The sequence below is a fragment of the Salminus brasiliensis genome, chromosome 22 (genome assembly GCF_030463535.1).
Source record: "Salminus brasiliensis chromosome 22, fSalBra1.hap2, whole genome shotgun sequence".
NCBI classification, from domain to species: Eukaryota; Metazoa; Chordata; class Actinopteri; order Characiformes; family Bryconidae; genus Salminus; species Salminus brasiliensis.
The window spans coordinates 16,473,926-16,497,217 of NC_132899.1; the positions used below are offsets into that span (position 1 = coordinate 16,473,926).

The 23,292-nt window shown below is 40.1% G+C and overlaps 1 protein-coding gene across 2 annotated transcripts; it reads left to right on the forward strand.

Annotated features, from left to right (window-relative positions):
* The first annotated feature begins 1,981 nt into the window (after positions 1–1,981).
* pgs1 (phosphatidylglycerophosphate synthase 1) lies at positions 1,982–23,155 on the forward strand. 2 transcript variants are annotated; one of them, XM_072667994.1, is made up of 11 exons: positions 1,982–2,108; positions 7,574–7,772; positions 10,694–10,771; positions 10,999–11,095; positions 11,741–11,930; positions 12,240–12,418; positions 16,399–16,823; positions 16,932–17,007; positions 18,721–18,869; positions 20,005–20,169; positions 22,124–23,155. In XM_072667994.1, exons 1-10 carry the CDS (start codon positions 1,993–1,995, stop codon positions 20,122–20,124), a joined length of 1,629 nt encoding a protein of 542 aa, XP_072524095.1. In that variant the 5' UTR covers positions 1,982–1,992; the 3' UTR covers positions 20,125–20,169; positions 22,124–23,155. The 2 variants fall into 2 exon arrangements, with proteins under 2 accessions (XP_072524095.1, XP_072524096.1); XM_072667995.1 differs by having other exon boundaries at positions 20,011–20,169.
* Positions 23,156–23,292: the final 137 nt, after the last annotated feature.

The window sequence follows — 23,292 nt, forward strand, 5'->3', positions numbered from 1 at the left end:
TAGTGCAAGTACTGTTCTTCTCATCGAGTGAGAGCAGACTGATATTTTCTAAAAGGCTCCACCCCTTCGTTTTCCAGTAAGCGAACGAGCGCGCGCACACACACACACACACACACACACACACACACACACACACACACACACACACTTACTTTCCCTCACTCTCTTGGCGGACTGCCAATAAATATTCAGCGTGACCTTTTTCTACGGGACGATTCCTGGTATTGGCAGTCCTCCCTCCCTTCCCCCTTCCCCGCCAGACTACAAGGTGAAAAAGTTAAAGCGCCCTTGCAGAATTAGCTGCACACGCTCGGGTGCAACGTCTCTTTTTAATCACGTTTTATTATAATTAGATATTTTTTTATTTTATTATAATTAGTTTGGAAATTATTGGAAGAAAATGCACGTTCTGCAAACATGCAATAAAAACTGGAATTTACTGTTTTCCATTCTCAACTTTCTCCAGTCTTTTCAAACGCATAGGCTATTGTGCATTCTCGCACTTCTCTGCAGGGAAGGAAGCTGTAGGTGTGCATTTGCAGCCTATATAAAAAAAAGTCGTAAACACAGCTTTTGTAGCTGATTAAATATGAAACTAATATTTTCAGAAAATGCTAATGCACAGTTACTCTGTCTTTTACAACAACATCAAAAAAGGGTAGCCTGAGGTTGCAAATGTTTCGACCGAGTCAGTAACACCCCCCTTTAGCAGAAATGAACTGTGGCCAGTTAAGTCTTGTTATAATTTTTTCCCCACTTTTTTTTCTTTCAGCAGAAGCCAGTAGTTCTGAGACAGACGTGGATCATCTTGCATGCACAGCTTGCTAAAGGTGTAGCCACAAATGTTCTATGGTGTTTAGGTTAGGGAACTGTGAAGGACAGCCACATCCACTTTTTTCCAACTTCAACCTTTTAACCAATGGTTTGACGTTTGCATTCAGAACCTGGTGGAAACCTGTGGAATCCTTTTTTCCCTCTACTTGTACCAATGCCACTGTCAGCAACACAACCCCAAAGCATGGTACATCCAACCCCATGTTCACAGTTGGCAAGGTGTTCTTTTCAGGAAATGCAGTTTCTTTTGATCTTCATACATTATTCATTCATTTCATCAGTCCACAGCATGCTTGTTTAAAAACTCATCTGGCTTATCTAGAGTTTCTCTATGGCATATTTCAAACATTGTGTTTTGTGATGCGGTTGCAGGTAAGGTTTTCTTCAACTGACTCTTCAATGAATTGTGTTTGTGCAAGCAGCACTGAACAGTGAAACCATCCACCATATTTTTTTACTCGGCTAAACCTTCATGCAGTCTTTTGGCAGTCATGGGGGATTGGTTTACCTCTCTTACCAGCATACAAACAGTTCTCTATGAGGGTTTTCTTGGTCTTCCAGGTCTCATGTTTCCCTGAACTGCAATTTCTTAATAACATTATGTTATTAGAGCCTTTTGGGCATCGATTACTTTCATTTTCAGATCTTTAGACTGTTGTAAAGGAGCCATGTTTGATGAGTGAATCGGGTTTGAAGGCCTGATTTGCTAATCAAAGTCTGGTACATTGTCAAAAAAAAGACCTAAGCCTTTTTAACACCAAGGTTGTCCAAACATTTGCACAGGTCACCATCATATTTTTAATTTTTTATGTATATACGAGAGGAAGAATAACACTGCATTAGGATTTACAGAAAATATTGTGTTGTATGTTTGATTATATTGTTTAACTGTCTTACTTTTTTGTATATTTCAGGGCCCTTCTGGAAACGAGGCACTGGTCCTAGAAGGGCCTGACCTGCTTAACTTAATTATAGATAAAAATAAATTATGTTATTTGCATATGTGTGTTAAATTACATGAAAGCATATTTTTATCCAACACACGAAATTTATATTGAAGTTAAGCAGATCTGTCCGCAGGAAGCGGCTGCTTTAAGACTGTCCTGTTCTCTCTCTCCTTCACATAAAGTTTCCTGTATTCAAGGAGGCTATGAAAAAATGGCGGCCCCCATGACCTGGAGGAGACTTGTGTACTCTGTGTACACTCCGGCTCTCTTTGGGGCTTTCAGCAGAATTTCGGACAGGTTCTTCAGGACGCACGACAGGAGGAGAGGGTAAACTGTGATTTCGCTCGGTGCAGTATTAGATTTAGGAGCTTGTTAAAGCGCGTTGTTTGTCCGGCAGTGCAGTGGGGAGCATGTCGACGCTGAGCTGAGCTGAGCTGAGCTGAGCTGAGCTGAGCTGTCATTACTTCTCTGAAGGGCTGCAGACTTACACACACTCTGCTGAACTACTGGCTTATAGTTGGTATTCATATAAATGTATGTCGGTGTTTTAAAGTGCGCGGCTAGCATCATAGGTTACCCTACAGGGCTGACACTTGGCAGTGAGACACCTTCTGAAGGAGGTTCATGTTCTGAACCTAAGCCCAGTTTAATAGAAAGACACTACCTTCCCCTCATCCCTGCTCGACCTGAATCTCACCCTGCCTAAACTGTAAAAGATAACAGCAGAGTTTAGCTAATGATCAGCAGATACACTTCATGTGGTGATCAAGTGATCCAGGGTTAGACTGTTAGTTTAACTAATGTGACTCTAGTTTAAGAGACAGTAACATTAATGTTAGATTGTCTGTTTATCTTCACTTACAGCTGGAACATCTCAACACTTTGAGATTTTCTTTGAGGTTTGCTGCCTAAATGGGAATTCACTATTTTTAAAAAAACTGCTTAATTTAATCTTTTGGATGTAAACAAAGTAGTTCAGTTTGTTCAGAGGTGAAATAGTGTCTAATAGAGAAACTACTCTTTTTTTGGTGATGTGGTGATGAGGAGGTCATAATCTCTACAGCACAAATATAGTCTTTTTATTTGCTGTTCAAAACCAGTGAAACTACTTGCCTTCTAAGATTTATGTAACGCTGATCATTTTTAAAATAGTGGTAAATCCAATACTCTAGTCTTAGATCTGATACATTTGTTTTAGAACTGTTTAACCTTACCACCATGTATTTACATTAAACTATTGTAAAGCATTGTCTCAGGTGCCAAGCAACATATTCAGTCATTTCATGGAATAACTGTGGTTTATTAGAGATATTAAACTTTTTACAATGCCTGAAATGCTGTTTTAGCACTGGTTTCCATTCAAGTCTATTATTTATTGATGTACAAAATATGCCTGCAATTTTTCTAACTGGTGCCTTTTTAACAGTTCTTCCTGTTGGATATGCTGTTGGTTCATGGTCAGTTGTCCATTTGAAGAACAGTTTGTAAAAGCATGCTAATGTAGCCTTGGGGTGTGAGTGGAAGCTGTGTTCTGCAATGTTATCTATGGCCTTCTAAAGTAATCCTGCTGAGCAGTAAGATGCAGGCATGTCATTAGATCAATGAAGGTGATTGGTAACAACCATTTTTCCTAAATTACAAGTGTGTAAAGGTTTTGATTATGGCATACTTTGCCTTGTTTTTCTATTTAATTCCAGATGTGGACAGTGTTAAGCAAAAACCCTCATCTGGAGTGTCGTTTGTAAATATCTAAATTTTTAGTGTAGAATTTTTATAAATTTAGTCGAGAATTCTTCACCCATTGCCATTCTGCTGTGAAAAATCCAAATCTCAGTTTTATAGAGCCTAAAGTGAGGTGTTACTCTTTCTCCACTGTGTAGAATTAGTTATAGCTACTTGATTAAGGTTGTCAATCTTCATAAGATTATGTTTAGATACAGTTGAAACCAGAAGTTTACATACACTATATAAAAAGACATGTTTTTTTTTCTCAATCTCTGACATGAATTTAGAATAAACTTTTCAGTTAGGTCAGTTAGGATTACCAAAATTATTTCTATTTGCTAAATGCCAGAATAATGATAGAGAGAATTTTTAATTGCAATTTGTATTACTTTCTTCAGTCAAACAATTAAATATACTTAACATGCCTTTAAACAGTTTGGGACAGCCCACATGATGATGTCATGTCTTTGGCACACACCTGTGGATGTATTTTAAGGCACACCTGAAACACACTGCTTCTTTGTGTAACATCATGGTAAAGTTGAATGAAATCAGCCAAGATATCAGGAAGAGAACTGTGGACTTGCACAAGTCTGGCTCATCCCTGGGTGCAATTTCCAGATACCTGAAGGTGCCTTGTTCATCTGTGCAACCAAGATGGGAATGTCCGTCCATCATACCACTCAGGAAGCAGATTCTGGTGCTTTGGTCGAAAATGTTTCCAAATGAACTCAAGAACAAAAGCAAAAGAGCTTGTGAAGATGCTGGCTGAAGCTGGTATAGAGTGTCATTATCCACAGTGAAACGAGTACTGTATCGACATGGGCTGAAAGGCCACTCTGCCAGGATGAAGCCGGTAATTCCAAAAGAAACATAAAATAGCCAGATTAATGTTTGCAAATGCACACAGGAACCAAAGACCTTCATTTTTGGAGAAACTGTATGCAATGTGAAGCACACTGCCAAACTGGTTACATATATGCGTAAGGAGAACAAAGTCAGTATTTTGCAGTGTCCATCACAAAGCCCTGATCTCAATCCTATTATAAAATTTAGGGGCAAAGCTGAAAAGGCATGTGCAAGCATGGTGGCCTACAAACATGGCTCAGTTACACCAGTTCTGTTAGCAGGAATAGACAGAAAACTATTGTGAGAAGCTTGTGGAGGATATCCAAAACATTTGACTCAAGGCAGTGGTACCCTATACTAATGAAATGTATTTAAACTTTTGACTTTGAAGAAAGTAATAGAAAATTGCCTTAATAAATTCCCTCTCTCATTATTCTGGCATTTAGCAAATAGAAATAATTTTGGTAATCCTAATTGACCTAAAACAACAAAAGTTTATTCTAAATTGACATTGAGAAAAAAAAAATGCGTATGTGTCTTTTTGTATAGTGCATGTAAACTTTTGGTTTCAACTGTAAATACAGTTTAACATTGCATGGTAAAGGCTCATCAAGATCCCATCAAGATCTCATTAAGATTTGATTCCAGTATCGGTATCCAAATGCTTTCAGCAAAAAATGTAACATTGGATATCAGAAGGAAGAAAAATTGTTGGCTGTGTATTTCTTGTAGCCTTGCATTTTTGGAGTAGTTTGAGCATAACCTTTTTAGAGGCCTATCTTAAAGGGCGATTCCACCAGTTTAACCAATTGTGTTTGAGTAGAATAAATCTAGAAAATTGCTTCATATTGCTACATAAATTTAATTTAAAATTACATTTTCTCTTTTTAAAAATGTAAAATTTCAGAATTGTTGTGAGCGGTGGTAAAAGAAACCAGACATCCAAAGCATTTATGATGCTTAAAGCTACCACACAGTTCATAAGTCCAGTTTGGTGCTTTATCATTGACTCATTGTCTTTGGATTAAAAATACACTTCAAATGCCGGTTTACTCTAAGAGGCTCTGCTCTCAAATTTCATTTTGTTACGGCAAACTTATATATATATATGTGTGTGTGTGTGTGTGTGTGTGTGTGTGATTTTCTACATTGAACTAGTGATATTGAGCCGATCAGAGGTAGAATGAACCATTGACTCTTGCGCATTCACCGTCATATTTGTTCTTTGGGTGGCTACAGCCTGTCATGGTTTCTCTGCATGGTAGACATAGCTCCCTCCTTTTGTTTTTTGGAATAAGAACGTGAAATCTTAACTGTATTTGTGGTCCGTGTGGGTGCAGTGGAGAAAAACATGTCTGGGATTGGGTTGGAGTAAACTCAGGATGACCTTGGTGTTTGGCAGTGGATCTGAGAAGGGTTGTAGAGTTAGACTTCATGCTGTCTCTCGTAGGTCATGTTATTCCCTTCCTGTCATCTGAGTACTGTCGTTTTTGGCACAGGCTCATATACTGTGTTTAAGTAGCTGTGCTGTGCTGCTTAAGTTTGGTAACGGACATAAAGAAATTATCAAGTGTCGGAAGAAAGCCAAACAAATCGACTACTTGTTTAGCCTGCAAAGTATTTAGCAAAGAAATGGTAGCAGTCTGTTGACAGAAACTCAGTGAGCACATTGCTTTGGAAAGTTATGGTGGAAGCACTTCCTCGTTGAATCTAGATGTTGGGTTTTTGAGGGTTTTTTTTGATATCGTAATGTCTTTATTTTGTGACCTCACTGACATTCTTTCTAACCGCTGTCATTCACCCAGATGCATCTGCCATTTAGGTGCTTGGTTTTCTATTAAGAAAACTATTCTACTGTGTCACCCTTTTCAGTAGAGGGTGAAGTCATTCTGACCTGTATCTCAGAGTCTGGTGTTGAGAACTCTTTACTGGAAGAGGCGAAAACAGGCGTCTCCGTTGTTGTAAGCCAGTAACGTTTGTTGTTGCACAAACTTACTTAAAATCTTTCTTCCAACGTGACCTAAACCGCAGATTATTTGACTTATTGCAGTTGTGTGACTACTCACATTCAACCTCCAACCAGCTTGTGGTAATATCTTTTAAAATTGTGATGTCTAAGCAAACCAAAGACAAGTCTGTCTTTTTTCCCCTGCTGAACTTTGCCGTCATCAGGAAGAAGTGAAATGGAAATGAAACCTTTAGATCACTTCAGAGGAAGCTGATGAAATACATTACCCAGCAGTGATCTCATGGAGGCTCATTCTTTCTGGCACACTTTTAGAAATAACAGCATTCACCTTTAAGTGTAAACATAAGCTAGATTTCAACATATTTTACATAGCAGCATTTCTTTAAAGTGGTCTGCTTCCCGTATGGCATAAGAGGCAGTTCCGCTAAAGTTATTTCGTTTGACTGAGAAAAACCGGATCATATCTGTTAACTTTTCTTCCTGCATTGAATTCATTGTTCTTCCTTTAAATTTATTTTCCTTTAAATTTCTTTTCTTAAGTTTCTTTCTTTCTTTTAAAATTCTTCATTTAAAAACTGTTTTTAATGCTGCAAGTCACTGTTGGAGCTACATGAGACTATCAGTACTGCAGTTTGGCAAACAATTCAATACTTTAACCTTCAATTCTTTATTTAAATACATACAGCATTTTATATTTTGCCAGTTTTGCTTTTCTAAAGAACTTCACACCAGGAAATGGATTTGTTAAAATGAGATGTACAAGCATGAAGAATTTCCACATGCTTGTACATCTCCTCAATTAAAGCTTTGTCCTGTAACTGTATTTCACAGCCAAGTAAGATTTTTAACTGCAGTTAAACCAAACTGTATGCTCTTTTGATTAGGATGTACTGAAAAATTCAATTCAGCAGCCTTTTGGTGTTCAGACAGGATGGTTTGGTGTCAAACATTGTGACCCTTGGTATTGAAAGTAAAGTTCTAGTATTGGGATCACTGTGTTGCAATTTTCAAATCCTTATGAATGCTGATCTATTGGGATTTATTCATTTAAACCTCCACTCAAACCCCAGTATAAGTGTATAGTAATTGTATAATCTAAAACAAAAACACACATCTCTGACTGAAGGTCTCAGAAGAAAATTCGCTCAGCATCTTGCATACTAATGTTTGACTAATACAACATTAATACTTGAACTTTTGTATTGATGCCTATTATTTATTTTTCCTTCCCAATCTGTTCACCCTATAGGTCCTCCCTGCTCCTCTTGGCTCCTCTCCTGGCAGAGACAGACACCACACTTGCTTCCTCCAGGCCTCCAGGCTCTACTGGAGCTGCAGGGCTCCACTCTCGCTTCCACTGGATCGCTGACCATGTACCGGCCTTCAAGGTGCACGGGGGCCGCATCCACATCCTTCGCTCCCCTGATGAGTTCTATCAGGCAATGAAGGTGTGTGCTTTGGCATATACATACATGCAGGTCTACAAACTACAATCTGCACCCTCTATATCATGTGTTTGATACTGATACTACAGAGGATTTGCATTGTGACTATATTTAGCTATCAGAAAGGGAAGCCAAATGTCAAGCTATCGTTTCCTAATCTGTGTGTGAGAGAGTTGTGTTACGAGTTGGTCAGAATTTGCCTATGAATGTGTGTGCAGGTCTATAAGGAATTTAAAATGACTTATTTCCTGATGTTAGAGGAGTGTGGAAGAATGAAAGCACTTTAGACTATTCTGGAAATTCAAATGTCAGTCAAAAGCAGATCACCGCAGATTCGGTTACTGCAATGTGAGTGTGGATTAGCCCTGCAGTGTGAGATTTTAGCCCTCAAATTTTTGCCAGTATCCCAGACCTTAATTAGCTTGTTTTCAGTGATCTTCAGTAAAGTTGCTAATTTCAAACTTGGTTCCAGTAATCAGCAGCCACTTCTCTAAGCAGCTGCCTAGCTGCCTATTTGGTAGAAGGCAACCCATGTTTTACTGCAAGAGACCTTTATGACGCTTTAGCAGACGCTGGAGTAGTGGTGCACTGTTCAACTGTGCAGAAACACCTGTCTAAATATGACCTTAATAAATTGTTTGTGGACGCACCTTTAAGTAAATGAAATCAGCTACTTTAAGTCGCATCTATTGCGGACATAGCGTTTGTCTACTCTCAGAGTATAGGACTCTCTGGAGCAGATAAACATGAACCTGCTGCCTCCATGCCTAATACCAGGTGTGGACCCTAAAGCATTGGGCTGCGGAGCAGTGGAACTGTGTTCTCTGAAATGATTGTACTCCATCCAATACTTTTGGGATGAGTTTGGGTGGCGATTATCCAACATATTTATCTCATTAACGGGTTTGTCGCTGAGTGCAATCAAATCCTTACAGCAATGCTATATAATTGGATGGGTATTCTAATTGGAAAAACAAAATGCTTTCTGCGATGTCTTGAGATTTAGCCCTGCTGGCTGTGTTCTTTAGTTAGTAACTTGTCAGTGATCAGACCTCACAGTAATTGAAGGAGTAACTACTTGTTAGTGACCACATGGCTAGTCATTCCCTTGGTCTTTATTTTCATAAAAAAAAGACATGTATTCTAAAACCTAGGCCTTCTTGGCTTGGTTTGTCCACCAGCCTGTCACTAGTTTGGAGGTGATTGAATTTCTTCACTAGAATACTGTATTTACAGACCCTGTGTTGTGTGCGGTTCTATTCTGCGGAGTGGACTGTTACTTCACTGCGCATATACTGCACTTAGTTGAAAGAGAATTGATTGATTGCTCTTGAAACTTTTACAGATCTTTGAAAGCTTTAAGGTTGCCCCACTCTGCGTTTGAGTGACGCATTTTTATTGTTCTTCATCCTTCTCTATCACAAAACCCTCTTACTGCAGTAACAGCAGTGTTGTGTCCTTGCCATGTTATGAATGGTATCTTGCTTTTGCCTTTTTTTATTTTAAAACCGCATTTCAGAATTAAGTGTGCTTATAAAAGATAACCTGTAGCAGAAACATTTAGGTGTGAAAAAAATACACTGCTTTTATTTTCACATTTAGGCTGGCACTAATACACATACACACATAATTCCACATACATACATATTCATTGGTGCTAATGCCAATTACATGTGCGTTTTGAACAACATAATGCAGATATTTTAGAGCAGTAGTCCTTTGTCATCTAACCATTCTGCTCTTCTAGAGTGCAAGAAATGTCATCAAATATCCGTTTGAAATAACAGACAAATCGAAATATCTGTATGATGCAAAGAATTTAATAAACCTCTGCTAATACTTTAAATTAGTGCATCCCTAATATTGCTTCTGGGCTCTCCCTACAGTCAGGGAGCGTAATGCTTTGAGGCATTACGAAAAGACTCCCCTCAAGAGAGATACAGAACAGTCACTGAAAGTGAAAAAGCATGTGTATTTTAAAATAACAAAATTGATCATTCCTCATTTTTTATTATTATTATTATTATTATTATTATTATTATGCAGCGTTAAGCAGTTCTCGTGAACATTGTCCTGCCCGCTTCACCAAAGTTACATGGTGCGGTGAGCAGCATGCTGAGCCCAGAGTAGCAATGACAACGATGCTGTTTTGTTTGTGAAAATGCTATATAGTGTTGCTTTAATGTGACACAGATCTCATTCATTAGGCCTGAGTCACTTTTTAGATTTGAGTCACTTTTATATATGGTCCTGGATTGGTTACATATCTAATGTATCGATTTGTGGGCATGCAGCATGAATGTGAACAGTCAGATTGGGTTTAATGCATCTTTGTGTCTTCATCTTTGACAAACAGCCAGCACTGGCAGCATGGCAAAACAACAATGGAAGAAGAGAGGGTTTTTTTGTTGTTGGTGGTGGTGCTGGAGGCATGAATGTATCAGTGTGTGCATGCATGTCGTTTTGGGGAGAGATTTGTTCGCATTACAGACAGAAACAGGTCACTGACATTTCTGAATGTGAACCATCAAGATAGCCAAATACGATCTGAAAAATCAAAATTGATTAATGAGGCTTGTAATGTGAACGTAAGTCAGATCCAGCACTCTGGCTCTAATGTTCAGAGCCTCCTTAAGGCCTGCTTTACCTGGAACAGCTGTGTTAGATTAGAGCTGCAGTTAAACTCTGGTGGGTAGTAGCTCTCCAGAGTCAGAACTGTGCCCGTGGTGAAATGTATCAAAATGTCTCAATTAATGAAAACTGGCTTAATGAAGCAGTAAAAGACCATGTAGAACCTTTCGAAGATTTCAAACAGTACTGATCAGTTGTAAATCCCAGTAGCATGAATCATTCTGTTGTAGTGAAGCTTTCATCTGTAGTGAACATTTCAGTGTTCAGTGTATTATTCCTGTGTGTTCTTCCAGGCACGTATCAAGACAGCCAAGAGACGAGTGGTGATGGCATCCTTGTATCTCGGCACAGGACCACTGGAGCAAGAGCTTGTATGTTTTCTTGGTGTATCTGTTGTTTGGTGGAATTAGCAATAGGATTCTTTGAATGGTGATTGAACCATGACTGTTATGAGTCATGAGTTATGCGTGCTCGATGCCAATGAATCCAGTTGTAGGAGAATTATGTTTGCATAAAAATACTGGCATTTTGTAAAATAAAACTAACTAAGAAGAACTGGTGAGAAATTGGTCTCTTATGCTTATTTATATGCTTACAGGTAAATTGTATAGAAGAGGCACTTGAGCGGTCTCAGGAAGATGCTGCTGCTAATTTAAAAGTGTCTATACTACTAGACTACACCAGAGGATCTAGAGGTCTAGTATGCTGCTCTTTTCCTACCTTGTTGGCTCTCTTCCGTTCTCACTTTGCTCCTGCAAGTAGCACATAAAAACACAATGGCCCATAACTGATTTGACAGCATGTTAAAACATGATCACTATGATTAAATTCCTGAGAACTGGGGCTAATGAGTATAGAACCAGAGGGGAAAACCCATTGAATGTCCTACTTCCTTTCTGTGGAATTCTGATTTGTACAGCCAAACAGTGAAGTATGGGTGTAATTGAGTAATTTTGCATAGCTTACTACAGGGTGTAACTTTTCTGCTGTAGAAAGGGCCTTTCTTGTGGTAAGGGGGGTGGGGGGGGGGGCTTAAGGAATCATTTGTCATCCGCCTGTCATTTAAATTTTGCTTTTCACCTAATGGCATAAGTGTTTTGAAATATCGGGAGTACATCATGAAATGTTGGGAGTTTGTTGTGAAATGTTGGGAGTCTATTACTTCAGTGATTAGTTGAGTAAATGTAATTTCTTGTTGAGGTTTTTTGTTGCTTTTCTCACATTAATTATAGACATGTAGCAGTCTGCAGTATTTGACTTGCTGCCCACACTCCACATAATGCTTTATTCGTTGATCCTGTCAGTGTGTGCGTGTAAATGTGCTTTTGTGTCTTTTGCAGGAAAGAACAATTCTCGTACAATGCTTTTGCCTTTGCTGCAGCGTTTCCCGGAGCAGATGAGAGTATGTCTGTATCACACTCCAGATCTGCGTGGTTTGCTGCGCCTTTTAGTGCCTGAACGCTTCAACGAGACCATTGGCGTGCAGCATATCAAAGTTTATCTCTTTGATGATAGTCTGATCATCAGTGGGTATGGACGGAAAGGAAAAACACACATCTGCCATCAAATGCAAATAATTACAGTTTTAGGGTTGTAGCATGTACAATTCACAAAACAAATCAGTATATGGCCTCTAAATGTTTCTTGTGTGTGATGAATATAGTATTAATTACAGAACAGAAGCAATGCTTGAATACTAATGTTGGGTAAAATATATTAAACTGTATTACCATACCATACCTATCACACTAACACCATTAGAAAAGCAAAACCAACGTAAACTCTAGGATGCAACGTTGTTTAGCTTGCTTGAATCATTCATATGATCTTGTCTTGCAGAGCGAATCTGAGTGATTCGTACTTCACAAACCGGCAGGATCGTTATGTGCTCTTGGAGGATTGCAAAGAGGTGGCAGATTTCTTTGCTGAGTTTGTGCGAGCTGTGGGTGATGTGTCACTGCAGCTTGAGCCTGATGACCGTGTCCACATGAAGGAGGGAATGGTTCACCCCTACAAAGGCAAGTTGCGGTGTCCACTGGTAACAGTGGAGTTACTTTTGGTGGGAAGTTTCAGGCTTTGCGTCAGGCACGCTCGCAGCTTGTATGTACGTTCGGGGCGGGATGCGCATGTTCATAAATGACTCCTTTTAGCAAACAACCAACAGGTCCTTTGTTTCTGAATCCTGTACACACAACTTTTCCTTTCACTAAAACTGAAAGCTTGCCTGTAAAAACAAACATGTTTTCATGCTGAAATGCTTTTGCGTAGAAGCAGTCAGGCAGAGCAGACTGCTACCACGTCTCACATTATTCATGTTCAAAATGCACTCCTTTGGTGTTTTTTTTCACAAAGTAAAACTCGAAACATTCAACTGTACGACCAAAATCACTACAGAAGTGTTTTACTTTACAGGCTATAGTCTGAACTGTAGTCTGAGCTTCTGTTAACGCATTAGCCTTTCTGATAATTTCCCAGGTGCTGTAATGGGTCTTATAAAGGTAAATTGCCAGGTCAGCTACATAACTAAAAAAAAAAAAAAAAAAAAAAGACTTGGCCTGACTGACAGAAGACCGCTGGACCACTGATTGACAAACCTATACTATATGTCTAAATGTTTGCAGACACCCCTTCTAATGAATGCATTCAGCTAATTTAAGTTGCACCCATTGCTGACACAGATGTGCAAGTGCAAATGCACACAGTTTGTCTAGTCCCTGTAGAGAAGTGTTGCAAACAAAATAGGAGATTCTGCAGCAGATAAACATAAACCTGTTGGCACCATGTCTAATGCCAGGCATGGTCTAGAAGAGCATAAAGCCCCTCTAGCATTAAGCTGTGAAGCACTGTGAAGCTGTGAGTTCTCTTCTGAAGAGTGAAGAGTTCTCTGGAATTAATAGTGCTTGATCCAATACTTAACAATGAGGTGAGGTGATGATCATCCAACTTTCTGTTCTTTGTCTTCACAGCAGTGCTCCAAAGTCTTGTAGAAAGCCTCCTCTGGACAGTAGAGACAGTTAGCCCAACACATAAGCAAGTCTGCTTGAGATTATTTAAAAACGTACAGTTGTATGATGCTGTGATGATTTTACAGCATGTATTTGCCTTGTACTTATTACTTACTAAATGAGTAACACTTTGGTTGTATTTGGGGTGGGTGCAAAAATTGTGTACATTTCATTTCTGCCAAACGTAAGCCTTAAAGTATGTTTAGGAGTTATCTGTATATAATGGTTCAAAATATCTACAGAAGGTTCTCAGGCAGTTGGCAGGAGCTAAAGACTGTGCTGTATGACTGGTAACACGTCATAACACGCTCCCTTCTCCTCACACTAACGCACAGGTTTTTTATTGTACCGCTTGCACTTTTTTAAACTTCCACTGTTGCTGCATACCCTGTGCCAGCCCAGCCTCTGTAAGGCTCCAGAGATCCTGATAGTGTTAATGGTTGGGGTAGCAGTGCCCTGGTTGATCTATGGCTGGTGTGTCTTACATTTAGACTGCTCTCTGGGATTGCAGAGGAGCACAGACGAGTGAATGAGTGATTACGTCCACTCCGTAAAGGCATATCCGTAACCCTAGCACCACCACTGAGAAGCCAGCGCCGGACTATGACATAACCACTCCAGAACGGGACTACAGTTTGTCACAGATCCTAGAAATAGAGTGATGATGTCACCTTGCTGGTGGTAAATGATCTGCGAAAGGGAGGGATCGAGGCAGGGTGCAGTGGATAGAGAGACGCATCTTAGCTAGGCTCTGCTGGAGTCTATTGAATAAGTCGGCACCCTGTTTTGCTTGCTCTTGGCATTTAGCTGATGCTCTTATCCAAAGCAAGTTTCCTCGTGTTATAGAGGTGGGCCAATGTAGTGTTGCCCAAGGACTCTTGTTTGTGTAGCACAGCATGGTGACCAAGACCAGGAATCAAAGCCCAGTCTCCCACATGGTGTGGTACTTCACAGGCAGGTTTTGGTGATCTTTGCACCACAACAACCACGCTTCTCAGTGCTGGTGCTTGGGTTATGGGCATGGCTTTATGGACCTAATGACTCATTTGTGCTTCTTGCAAGCAAAATATGGTGCTAAGTATAATCAGTAGAGAATTCATGTCTGATATATTGTGCAACTTGCACCATCCATTTCTTTAGTTCACAGTGAACTAGAAGTTATGCGCTTTTTGCATTTTTTCTTAGTAAGGGCATCTTGACAGTCACACATCGTTTCATACCCAAGTTTGTTGTCTCAATCTTAAGTGCACTTATAAAAATAAAGGTGCTTCAAATGTATCTTTGAGAAACTCCATATAAGAACCACTTTTGGTTTCAGTAAAGAGCCATGATTGTAATATTGTGTGCAAGTCTGAAGTACCTGCATTTGATGTAAAATTTATTTTTTACATTCGCACAGCTCTATTAGAAACATTCTTCTTTAGATTGACTTGTGGGTTCTTTCAAAGTGAAAGTGGAGTTTTGTGGAGCTTCTGCAGAGCTGATCCATCTTCATAGTTTCAACTTGTCTAACACATCATATATGGATTACAATGTGAACATTTGTCAGGGGTTGCTGTTATTTTCCATACCGGTGCATCCCTAGTTATTTTTGCTCTCTCTTACCCCTCACACCTTTGCATTAAACAAATCACACTGAGGAGTGATTAAGGCAGAGCATGCAATTCCACTAAACTGGAACTGGATGACCCATCGAGAAGCCTATCTGCTGAGTCTGCACTCTGCTGCCCGTGTAGCACCAGTAATCGGATCCTCCCGCTTGTCGGTAAGAGTGGCTGAACTCGACGGCCCTCTTAACTGGATGTGTTTGGTCCTCAGAGGCTTCAGAGGCTTGGGGTTTCTGGTGCACTGCCTGTGGGGAAAGCCCCTGTCTTTGCCATCAAAGCATGGCTTGTTTGCTCCACACATATTTGTGGCTTTGCCTCCTTTCTAACGTCGGCAAACAGTCTTTGGATTAGCCTCTCCTAGTCAATCCTTAACACATCCTTATTGTGGAGTGCGCAAGCAAACTGGCCCCAGATCAGCAGGTTTTGGCCATACATTACAAACACACAGCACTTTTGTCCTGAAACTAATTCATTATTTACAGATTGCATCTCTTTCTATGACTCACCGTGGCACATTATGTCTAGCAGAGGCGCCAGGCTTTGACAGAGCGCCTTTCCAGACGGTCAGCAGTTATTGACCCGTGTCTCTGAGGTTTGGATCATGCATTTGCGAGATCCTTGTATGTGCAGCGGCCTCTCGGAGAGGCATGGAACACATCTCCTCTGAACAAAGTGCTTCAAGGCAGTGCTGTTTCATACATGTATCAGTTGTCCATTGTGAATAAGGCTAGGCTTTCTTCCCTGAATGACTGCTAGGTTTAAAGAATGCAAAGCGTTATGAGTGTGATAAGCTATAGCAGTACTAGTGGCAACCCTGAAAAGCCTGTTTGGTGAAAAATGAATAAAGAAAATACTTGTTTATACATGCCAACATGTATTTAATAAGTCAGGACAGGTATGGTGTTCAGAGTTAGCAGCTTTACTTTTGCCCTGAAGCTACTAGGCTGATGTAGAGAACAATGGTAGGTTGTCTACATCAGCTAGCATTGTGCAAACTGCATGCCTGAAGCATCTTATGCTTAAGAAATCCCAAGGACTTGGATGTCTTTATGACCTGAAGTTTTCAGCCTAAAGCAGGTTGGTGCAACCCATTCACACAGAAGTTATAAAGAGTTTTGTCATGGACTGCATTTTAAACAAGGTACAGGCCAGCCAATCAGAACAAAGCTTATTTGCAGGTCAGCCTTAAACGGCAGGTAACAAAAAGGTCCTGAGGGATTTCATATGATTTAATAAATTCAAAAAGTGATGGAAATCAGTTGTGACCACTAAATGTTACAAGCGTAAAAAAGTAGAATATGGCCCCCTTAAGATTATTCAAACACATCTGACAAGCAGGGAGTGTTCCCTGAAGTTCAGCTTCTTACTCTGAGGTCTGATTCTCAGGTGATCGCATAGAGTTCTCAACCTCAGCCCGACGGCAGATCATGGAGGTGATGAACATGACTAGGGCCCAGCAGAACATGCTGGATTTGGAACATTCACAAGATTCAGACTTGGAACTGGAATCTGGAGAGGAGCGCAGTGACACCTGGGTCTTCCCCCTTGTCCAGATGAAACCTTTGGGCATCCGCCTGGATGAGGATGTAACACAGCGACTGCTGTGGGAGGCGGGTGGAGATTCCACAGTCTACCTGACCTCAGGTTATTTCAACCTGACGCAAACCTACATGAAACTGGTGCTGGGAGCTGCAGCAGATTACCGCATCCTCATGGCCTCACCAGAGGTCAACGGTTTCTTTGGGGCCAAAGGGGTGGCAGGGGCTATTCCTGAAGCGTACATTCACCTCGCACACCAGTTCTACAGACAGGTAAGCAAGACTCTTGATTGTTTTGACATCATAAAGACAGACTGGGCATAAAATATAGTACTGTTGCTATTCTTATTGTTGTTATTGTTGTTATATTTCTATTTAAAGGTATGTGAGCTTGGTCAACAAGGTCGTGTCCACCTACATGAGTATCATCGGCCTGACTGGACTTTCCATGCCAAGGGTGAGTGGTTTAGATGCCTATAGTGTCCTGTGTTTTACAACATCCACTTACACACTGCATTCAGAGTTCTCAATAACCCTGTAAGGAACACTTCAAGGTACCTGGAAAATTCATTGTCAGGAAATGAATAGGTTTCCCAGCATCTTATGTCTGGTGGGATGGCCTTTGATTCTTCCCGCTCTACTTTAAACCGCTGAGGCTGCCAGACACTTGTGATGTTTTCTCTGTAAACTAGTGGAATGAGCAGACCAAATTCTTTGGCATTTGCTGATGTTTAAGGCATTTCAGCCTTTTCTGTTCTGGGATGTCAATTGAGGGAAATTGAGAACTCCAGGAGAGCCAAAAACAACAGCAATAACTTGATCTCACATTCAGCTACAGCTGTGTATGCAATTATTTGTCATAATACATAGATATTTTATGAAGAAATAGATTGTGCTACTTTGATGAAATTAGTTTTTCATTTTGTGTGAACAAAACAGCCACACAAACACATTTGCACACTCTGTTCCCTGACCTGGAGATGCGATGGAAGGAGGGAGCAAGTAAGCAGGCTAGCCAGGGAGGGAGGGGAGAGACTAGAATAGAGCAAAGAGAGCTGAAGTTCAGTAAATATGGGCAGCATCAGTGGAATTCAATTTCACGCTCCCGTTGAGAAGTCCCGCTTATTAGATAAAGCCCTGTCAGTGCCGTCATTTCTAGTAAACAGAGGAGCAGAAGTGGGAATAGACGGGGTGCAGAGGTCCCCTCGGTCAAGTAGGAAAAAGAATCAATGACCATTAGCTGGCATTCTGACGCTGGCCCTCAGCCTACAAGGGACCTATTTACCCCAGGCAAGAGACAATGAGCTGGCCTAAGTGAGGGTGACCGACCGACCGACTGACTGACTGTGAGTGAGAGAGATGGACAGATGGAAGCAGGAAGAAGAAAGAAAATATGGCCATGATGTAACAAAACTCCTTTAACTAAAATGTTTTAGAATTGAGTGAAGTAGTTCATGGACTGATTAAACTTCAGTTACCCCAAAGGCTTTTGGGAATCATAATTGACACTGTGTACTTACAAGGAAGTCCAAGAGAGTGAACTTGTATTCCCGTCAACTGTACCTGATTATCAACTTCCATTCAAAAGAATGCATAGCTAGGGCCAGAACTACTCTGTGTGACACATGGCAGCAAGTAACAACATTCCTTTTATAAGTGTGACATCGTGGTCACACCTGGTGTGTTGGTGATCTTGTATTTTGGAATGAAGTGTTCAGAAGTCCACCATGTCAATTGTTGACTGCTACCTTTATGCCTTTAAACTGAAGACCCAAAAGGATCTGTTTGTTCTGAAATGCCAAGATATCAGATTTCATGTTCAGGGTTTCCTGTAAGGGCTGAATAAAGGCCACATGTCATTGAGCTCACAAATCCTGTGGCAGCCAAAGAAATGTGGCCAACTTGAAATAATGTTATTTAAGCTGGGTAATGTTCATTCAGACCCTGGTACTTACAAAGCTTTCTTTACAAAAACCACAAGTAACCTGGCTTGAGTATACACAGCACAGCACAGACTAAATATTTCTTTGAAATGTTGCTCACTGCTAATTGAGCTGATTGGAACAAGCATGTGCACGCATTTCCTCGTAGGCATGTTTCTGATGTGACTGTGAACGTTCTAGCCATTCACTTTTGTTTGTTTGTTCGTTCACCTTCTCTATCCTCACAGGACTGTGGTACTACCTGAAAGGACAAGATCGCCCTTGCCTCACTCTTATTGGCTCTCCCAATTTTGGTTACCGATCTGTGCATAGGGACATAGAGGCCCAAATTGCCATTGTGACTGAGAATGAAGAGCTCCAGGCCAACCTGCGGCAGGTTAGACTCAAGAATCTGTAACTTAATTACGTAAGAATGGCTCTGAACATTCATTTACTGATTGCAAATCTTTAGCATAATTAGTAGGGTTATTTAAGACCTCATTATCTCTGTAATGTTAACTGATATCATGGTGCGTGTCCATACCACAAACACACCACAGCCTTTCCCTTTGTTGTAAGCTCGCTGTATCTACAGCGTTTACTCTTTAGTACATTTTTAGGCCAAGGCCACGTGATCCTTCTGGGAAACCCGTTCATGAGTGGTAATAAAAGCTGAGTTACCATAAATGAGTTCAGAGGCTCATTAACTCTTTGTCAGTGCTTATCAGGTAGTTATATAAGCTTATGGTGAAGGCCATCAAGTCATGTTCTGTGATGAGTCAACACCCCTCTTCCACCCCCATCTCTGGACATTAAATATGAATATTCCTAAATTGCTGCTAATGTAGCCTAAAGGTAGACTGTGCAATACAATATCCAAGCCCTAGTTCACTCGATGGACAAGAATAGATTCTCATTACAAAAGCATGAGTAACATACACTATGAAAGTGTGAGCACTTCTAATCTACAATGGTGGTATTGGCAAAAAACATACACATCAGTAAGTGAGTGTTATTTGTTTTAGGTAAAATAGTCCACCAACCAGAAATAAGGATAAAGGAGATGAGGAACACAATCCGCAGCAACAAATTAGGTTTTTGTCTCCGACTTTACATCTGACTTTACACCTAGTTAGAAGTGTCTAATGGAGTGGACAGTAAGCATGTACAGTGTTTAAAAACTCCAGCAGCACTGCTGTCTCTGATCCACTTGGACCAGCACAAAACACACTCCACCACCACCACGTCAGTGTCACTACACAGCTCAGAATAACCCACCTCCCAAATAATAGCTCCTCTGTGGTGGTCCTGTGGGGTCCAGGAACAGATGGACTACAGTCTGTAATTATAGAACTACAAAGTGCTCCTATATGGTCAGTGGAGCTGATATAATGGTACATTCCAAACCAGGGGTGGTCATAATATTCTAATATGACCATGTGTGGTGCATATGGGGCATTTATTTGGCACACACCAGATTTTCATATCTTTCTTTCTTTTTGCAATATGTTAATATTTTCTCTCTTCTCTAGGAGCAGGAAATGTTGTACCAGAGGTCCACAGAGGTGTCGAGCTCCACTTTTAAACAGCCTGACCGTTATGTTAAGTTATGGGTGAAGCTGGTCACTCCTCTCATTAAGAACTTCTTCTAAGGAGCTACATGCCTGAGTTTCTGAACTTCCTACAATCCATACAAGGTTGGTAAATTTACTACAGGGGTTGTGCACTCCAGTACTGAAGATCCCCTGCCCTGCACACTTTCTTAGAGCAATCAATTCTGTTAGAGATGCATGGTTACTCATCTGATGATCTGAATCAGGTGTCTGAGAAAGGCAAAAAAAAACAACTTTCTAAGAATAAGCACTCAAAGCATAAAAAGTAGGCATACTTTGTTGAACAGTCTGTATAGTCAATACTCGGACTATATGTAAAGTATTCTGCCTCAATTGGACTTCCACCATCTGTCTATCAATACCTGCATCAAAGTTGAAAACTATAGAGTTAGAGTTAAGGAAAACAGAAATCCCCATTTTGCTTTTGGTTTTGTCTGTCCTGTCTCTTTTTGACATTGCACATGCTGTGTTTCCATGGACATGGATCCACACAGAGCCCAAGCAGGCAGACAGTGGGTTCTTAAAAATGTGCAACGTCACTACAGTGGTTCTTACATCCTAAATTCCATCACATAGCTGAGTGTAGAACTAGCAAGCCCAGACCACAGCACAATCTGCGCCGTGCATTATTGCAGTGCTGTCGGGCTTTAGCCTCTATGCTGCACTGGCAGTGACCTCCTTCGGCATCTGCTGCTAACATCTGGAGCTTTTTACAGTAGTGTTTTGTCTACTGTATACAGTCTTATGCAAAAGTTTGAGCACCCATGGTCAAATTGTGGTTTTCATTTTCTAAATGAAAATAAGTTCTCATTCTCGACAGAGAACAGTACTTCTGTACAATATACAAGCATAATTATTTTAAAACCTTGCCAAAAAAAAAAGGACAAAACATTAATGTACAAAAGTACAAAAAATAAACAAAAGGTTTATGTTTTTTTTGCCTGAATGTTATATTCAAAAAATAATAATAATAATAATAATAATAATACAAAAAACAATGCGTTTTTCTGCCAAGGATTTATTCAATTTGTTATTTAGACAATGCAGTGTTTGAACATGGATGCCCAAACATTTGCATAAGATCGGTCAGACATGTTTTCGGTATGGAATATTCAGATTCATAAAACCTTTTGTCTCTTAATTTAGGGTTTCAGGAAGAGACAACATTTATCATGGTTGTAATAGTACACAAACGTCATGGTTCTGCTGAGGTAGTACAACATGTACTGTGTTAATTAAGCAATAAAATGTAACAAGAACTTTAGAAAACAATACCTCAATTACCGTAGCGATACTCCTGAATCCACTACAGTTTCCGCAATACCATGCAAATCCTACAGCTTAAGGTTTTTGGATGGCACGCGCACTTGTGAAATTACCGCATTTACCCTAATGTGTGTACCGTGTATTCTTCTTGTGACTGTGTGCACCGTATCATGACAGTGTGGTATGAATATATGTACTGTTACAACATTTAGTAAAGAGCTACAGAAAGTGAATTGGTGATAAATGGTTCGGGCAACATAAAAAAAAAAGTTTCATTGTTTAGTAGTTTTAGTGTTTAGTTCAGGGTATTGGAAGGAATTTACTTTAATCGTATGTGTTTGTCAACACTGCAGTGTAAAAAGACTTTGTTACCTACTGTGTTTACTCACTGACGGAGCAGTAGAGGGAAGTCAATACATGCGTACGTACGTACATACATACATACAAAAAAAAAACAGCCAGCCAAACTGCAACTTGGAACTGTTCTCTGATATATTCCTGGACAGTAAAATACCTGTAGTGTATTTGTGTTCTGCGTATTGTAGCACTGTAATACCTGGCTGCCTATTTAGTGCTATTAGACTGCCCCCTTGTGAATTTCTGTGCTGTGCATCACCATGAGAAAGCCCAGTTCTTTTAACAAACATGTGTCTGCATGTTAAATATCAAGCACCAGGGTAATTGTAATCACTAATAATTGTTCCTTGTAATGTTCACACACTGAGAAGCAGGCTTCCAGCAGCTAGAATCCACTTAATTGTTTTTTCTTTAGGTTTCAGATTAAGTCCCCTCGAAGATCGGCCCTCACATGTGTGTCTTGCACACAGGTCACCCGTATACATTCTTGGTCTCCTGACGGTCTACTGGGATAGCTTTGATGAAGATGACAGGCTTGGCAGGCATCAGCTCCTTTAGGCTAGCATCAGCGATCGCATCTGACTGGTTTGCACCTGAAATGTTTCACTGTATGTTCCCACTATGTTTTATACCAAAGTGCGTACAGTCCAAGATCCGGTCCAGAGAGTCTGCAGCACTGTATTTAGTACTTTCCCTGCACTACTATTGTGATTTACACTCATGGAGTACTTGGTAAATTAGCTAATGAGTTGAATCAGAGCAGTAAGGCAAGGTAAACACTAAGACTGTGATGTATTGAGGCATTCCAGGGCTGAGTTTGGACATTTCTTGCTTTATTTAAAAAAAAAAAAAACTGTATGTTAAGGTCATGATCCAAAGTGGCAAATTATCATTACAATTAACATTGACTGAACAAAATTAAGAGTGTGGCCATGCTTGGAAAGTCCATAGATGACTCTCACTCCTAGAAAGGTGGAACTGTACCATGTTCATGGGTAAGCTGTGTTCTCAGTGTATAAAGAATCATTTCATTAGCAGTTTACAATGTTGAATAATTATTTATTTTTTTTATTTGCATTATTTTAAAAACCTAACTGTATTTAACATTTGCCTGTTAACATTTAACATTTGAAACCGATACCAGGTCTCTCATTTAATGTTGTTTTTTAAAGTGTTGACATTGACATTGTTTTACAGTGTGGAAAGACCAATATGTATGATACAGAAATGCCCAAGAGCCTTGTTTTCTGTGCTACTATAGTCTATAGTAGGTGGTTTAATGTTCTACTTGAAGCCTCGTTTGAGGCCAACTGGTCAAAGGATACAAGCCTTGAAAGAAAGCTAGTTCATTCTCCATGTGGTACATGACGTTACATACTAATCTTCCTGCGTTTCTGTTCTCTAGGCACTGTTTTTGAAAAATAAAGGTTTGGCAATCTTTGAGTTATTTAACCTGTATTCTACAATATGAAGTTCTAAAAATAAAGTGTTAATTTATAGACTTTACATTATAAAGAAATTACACCATCCATAGAAAGGCTGTAGCACCCTCTCGAAATGGACTACAGATCTTTTTAGACCACT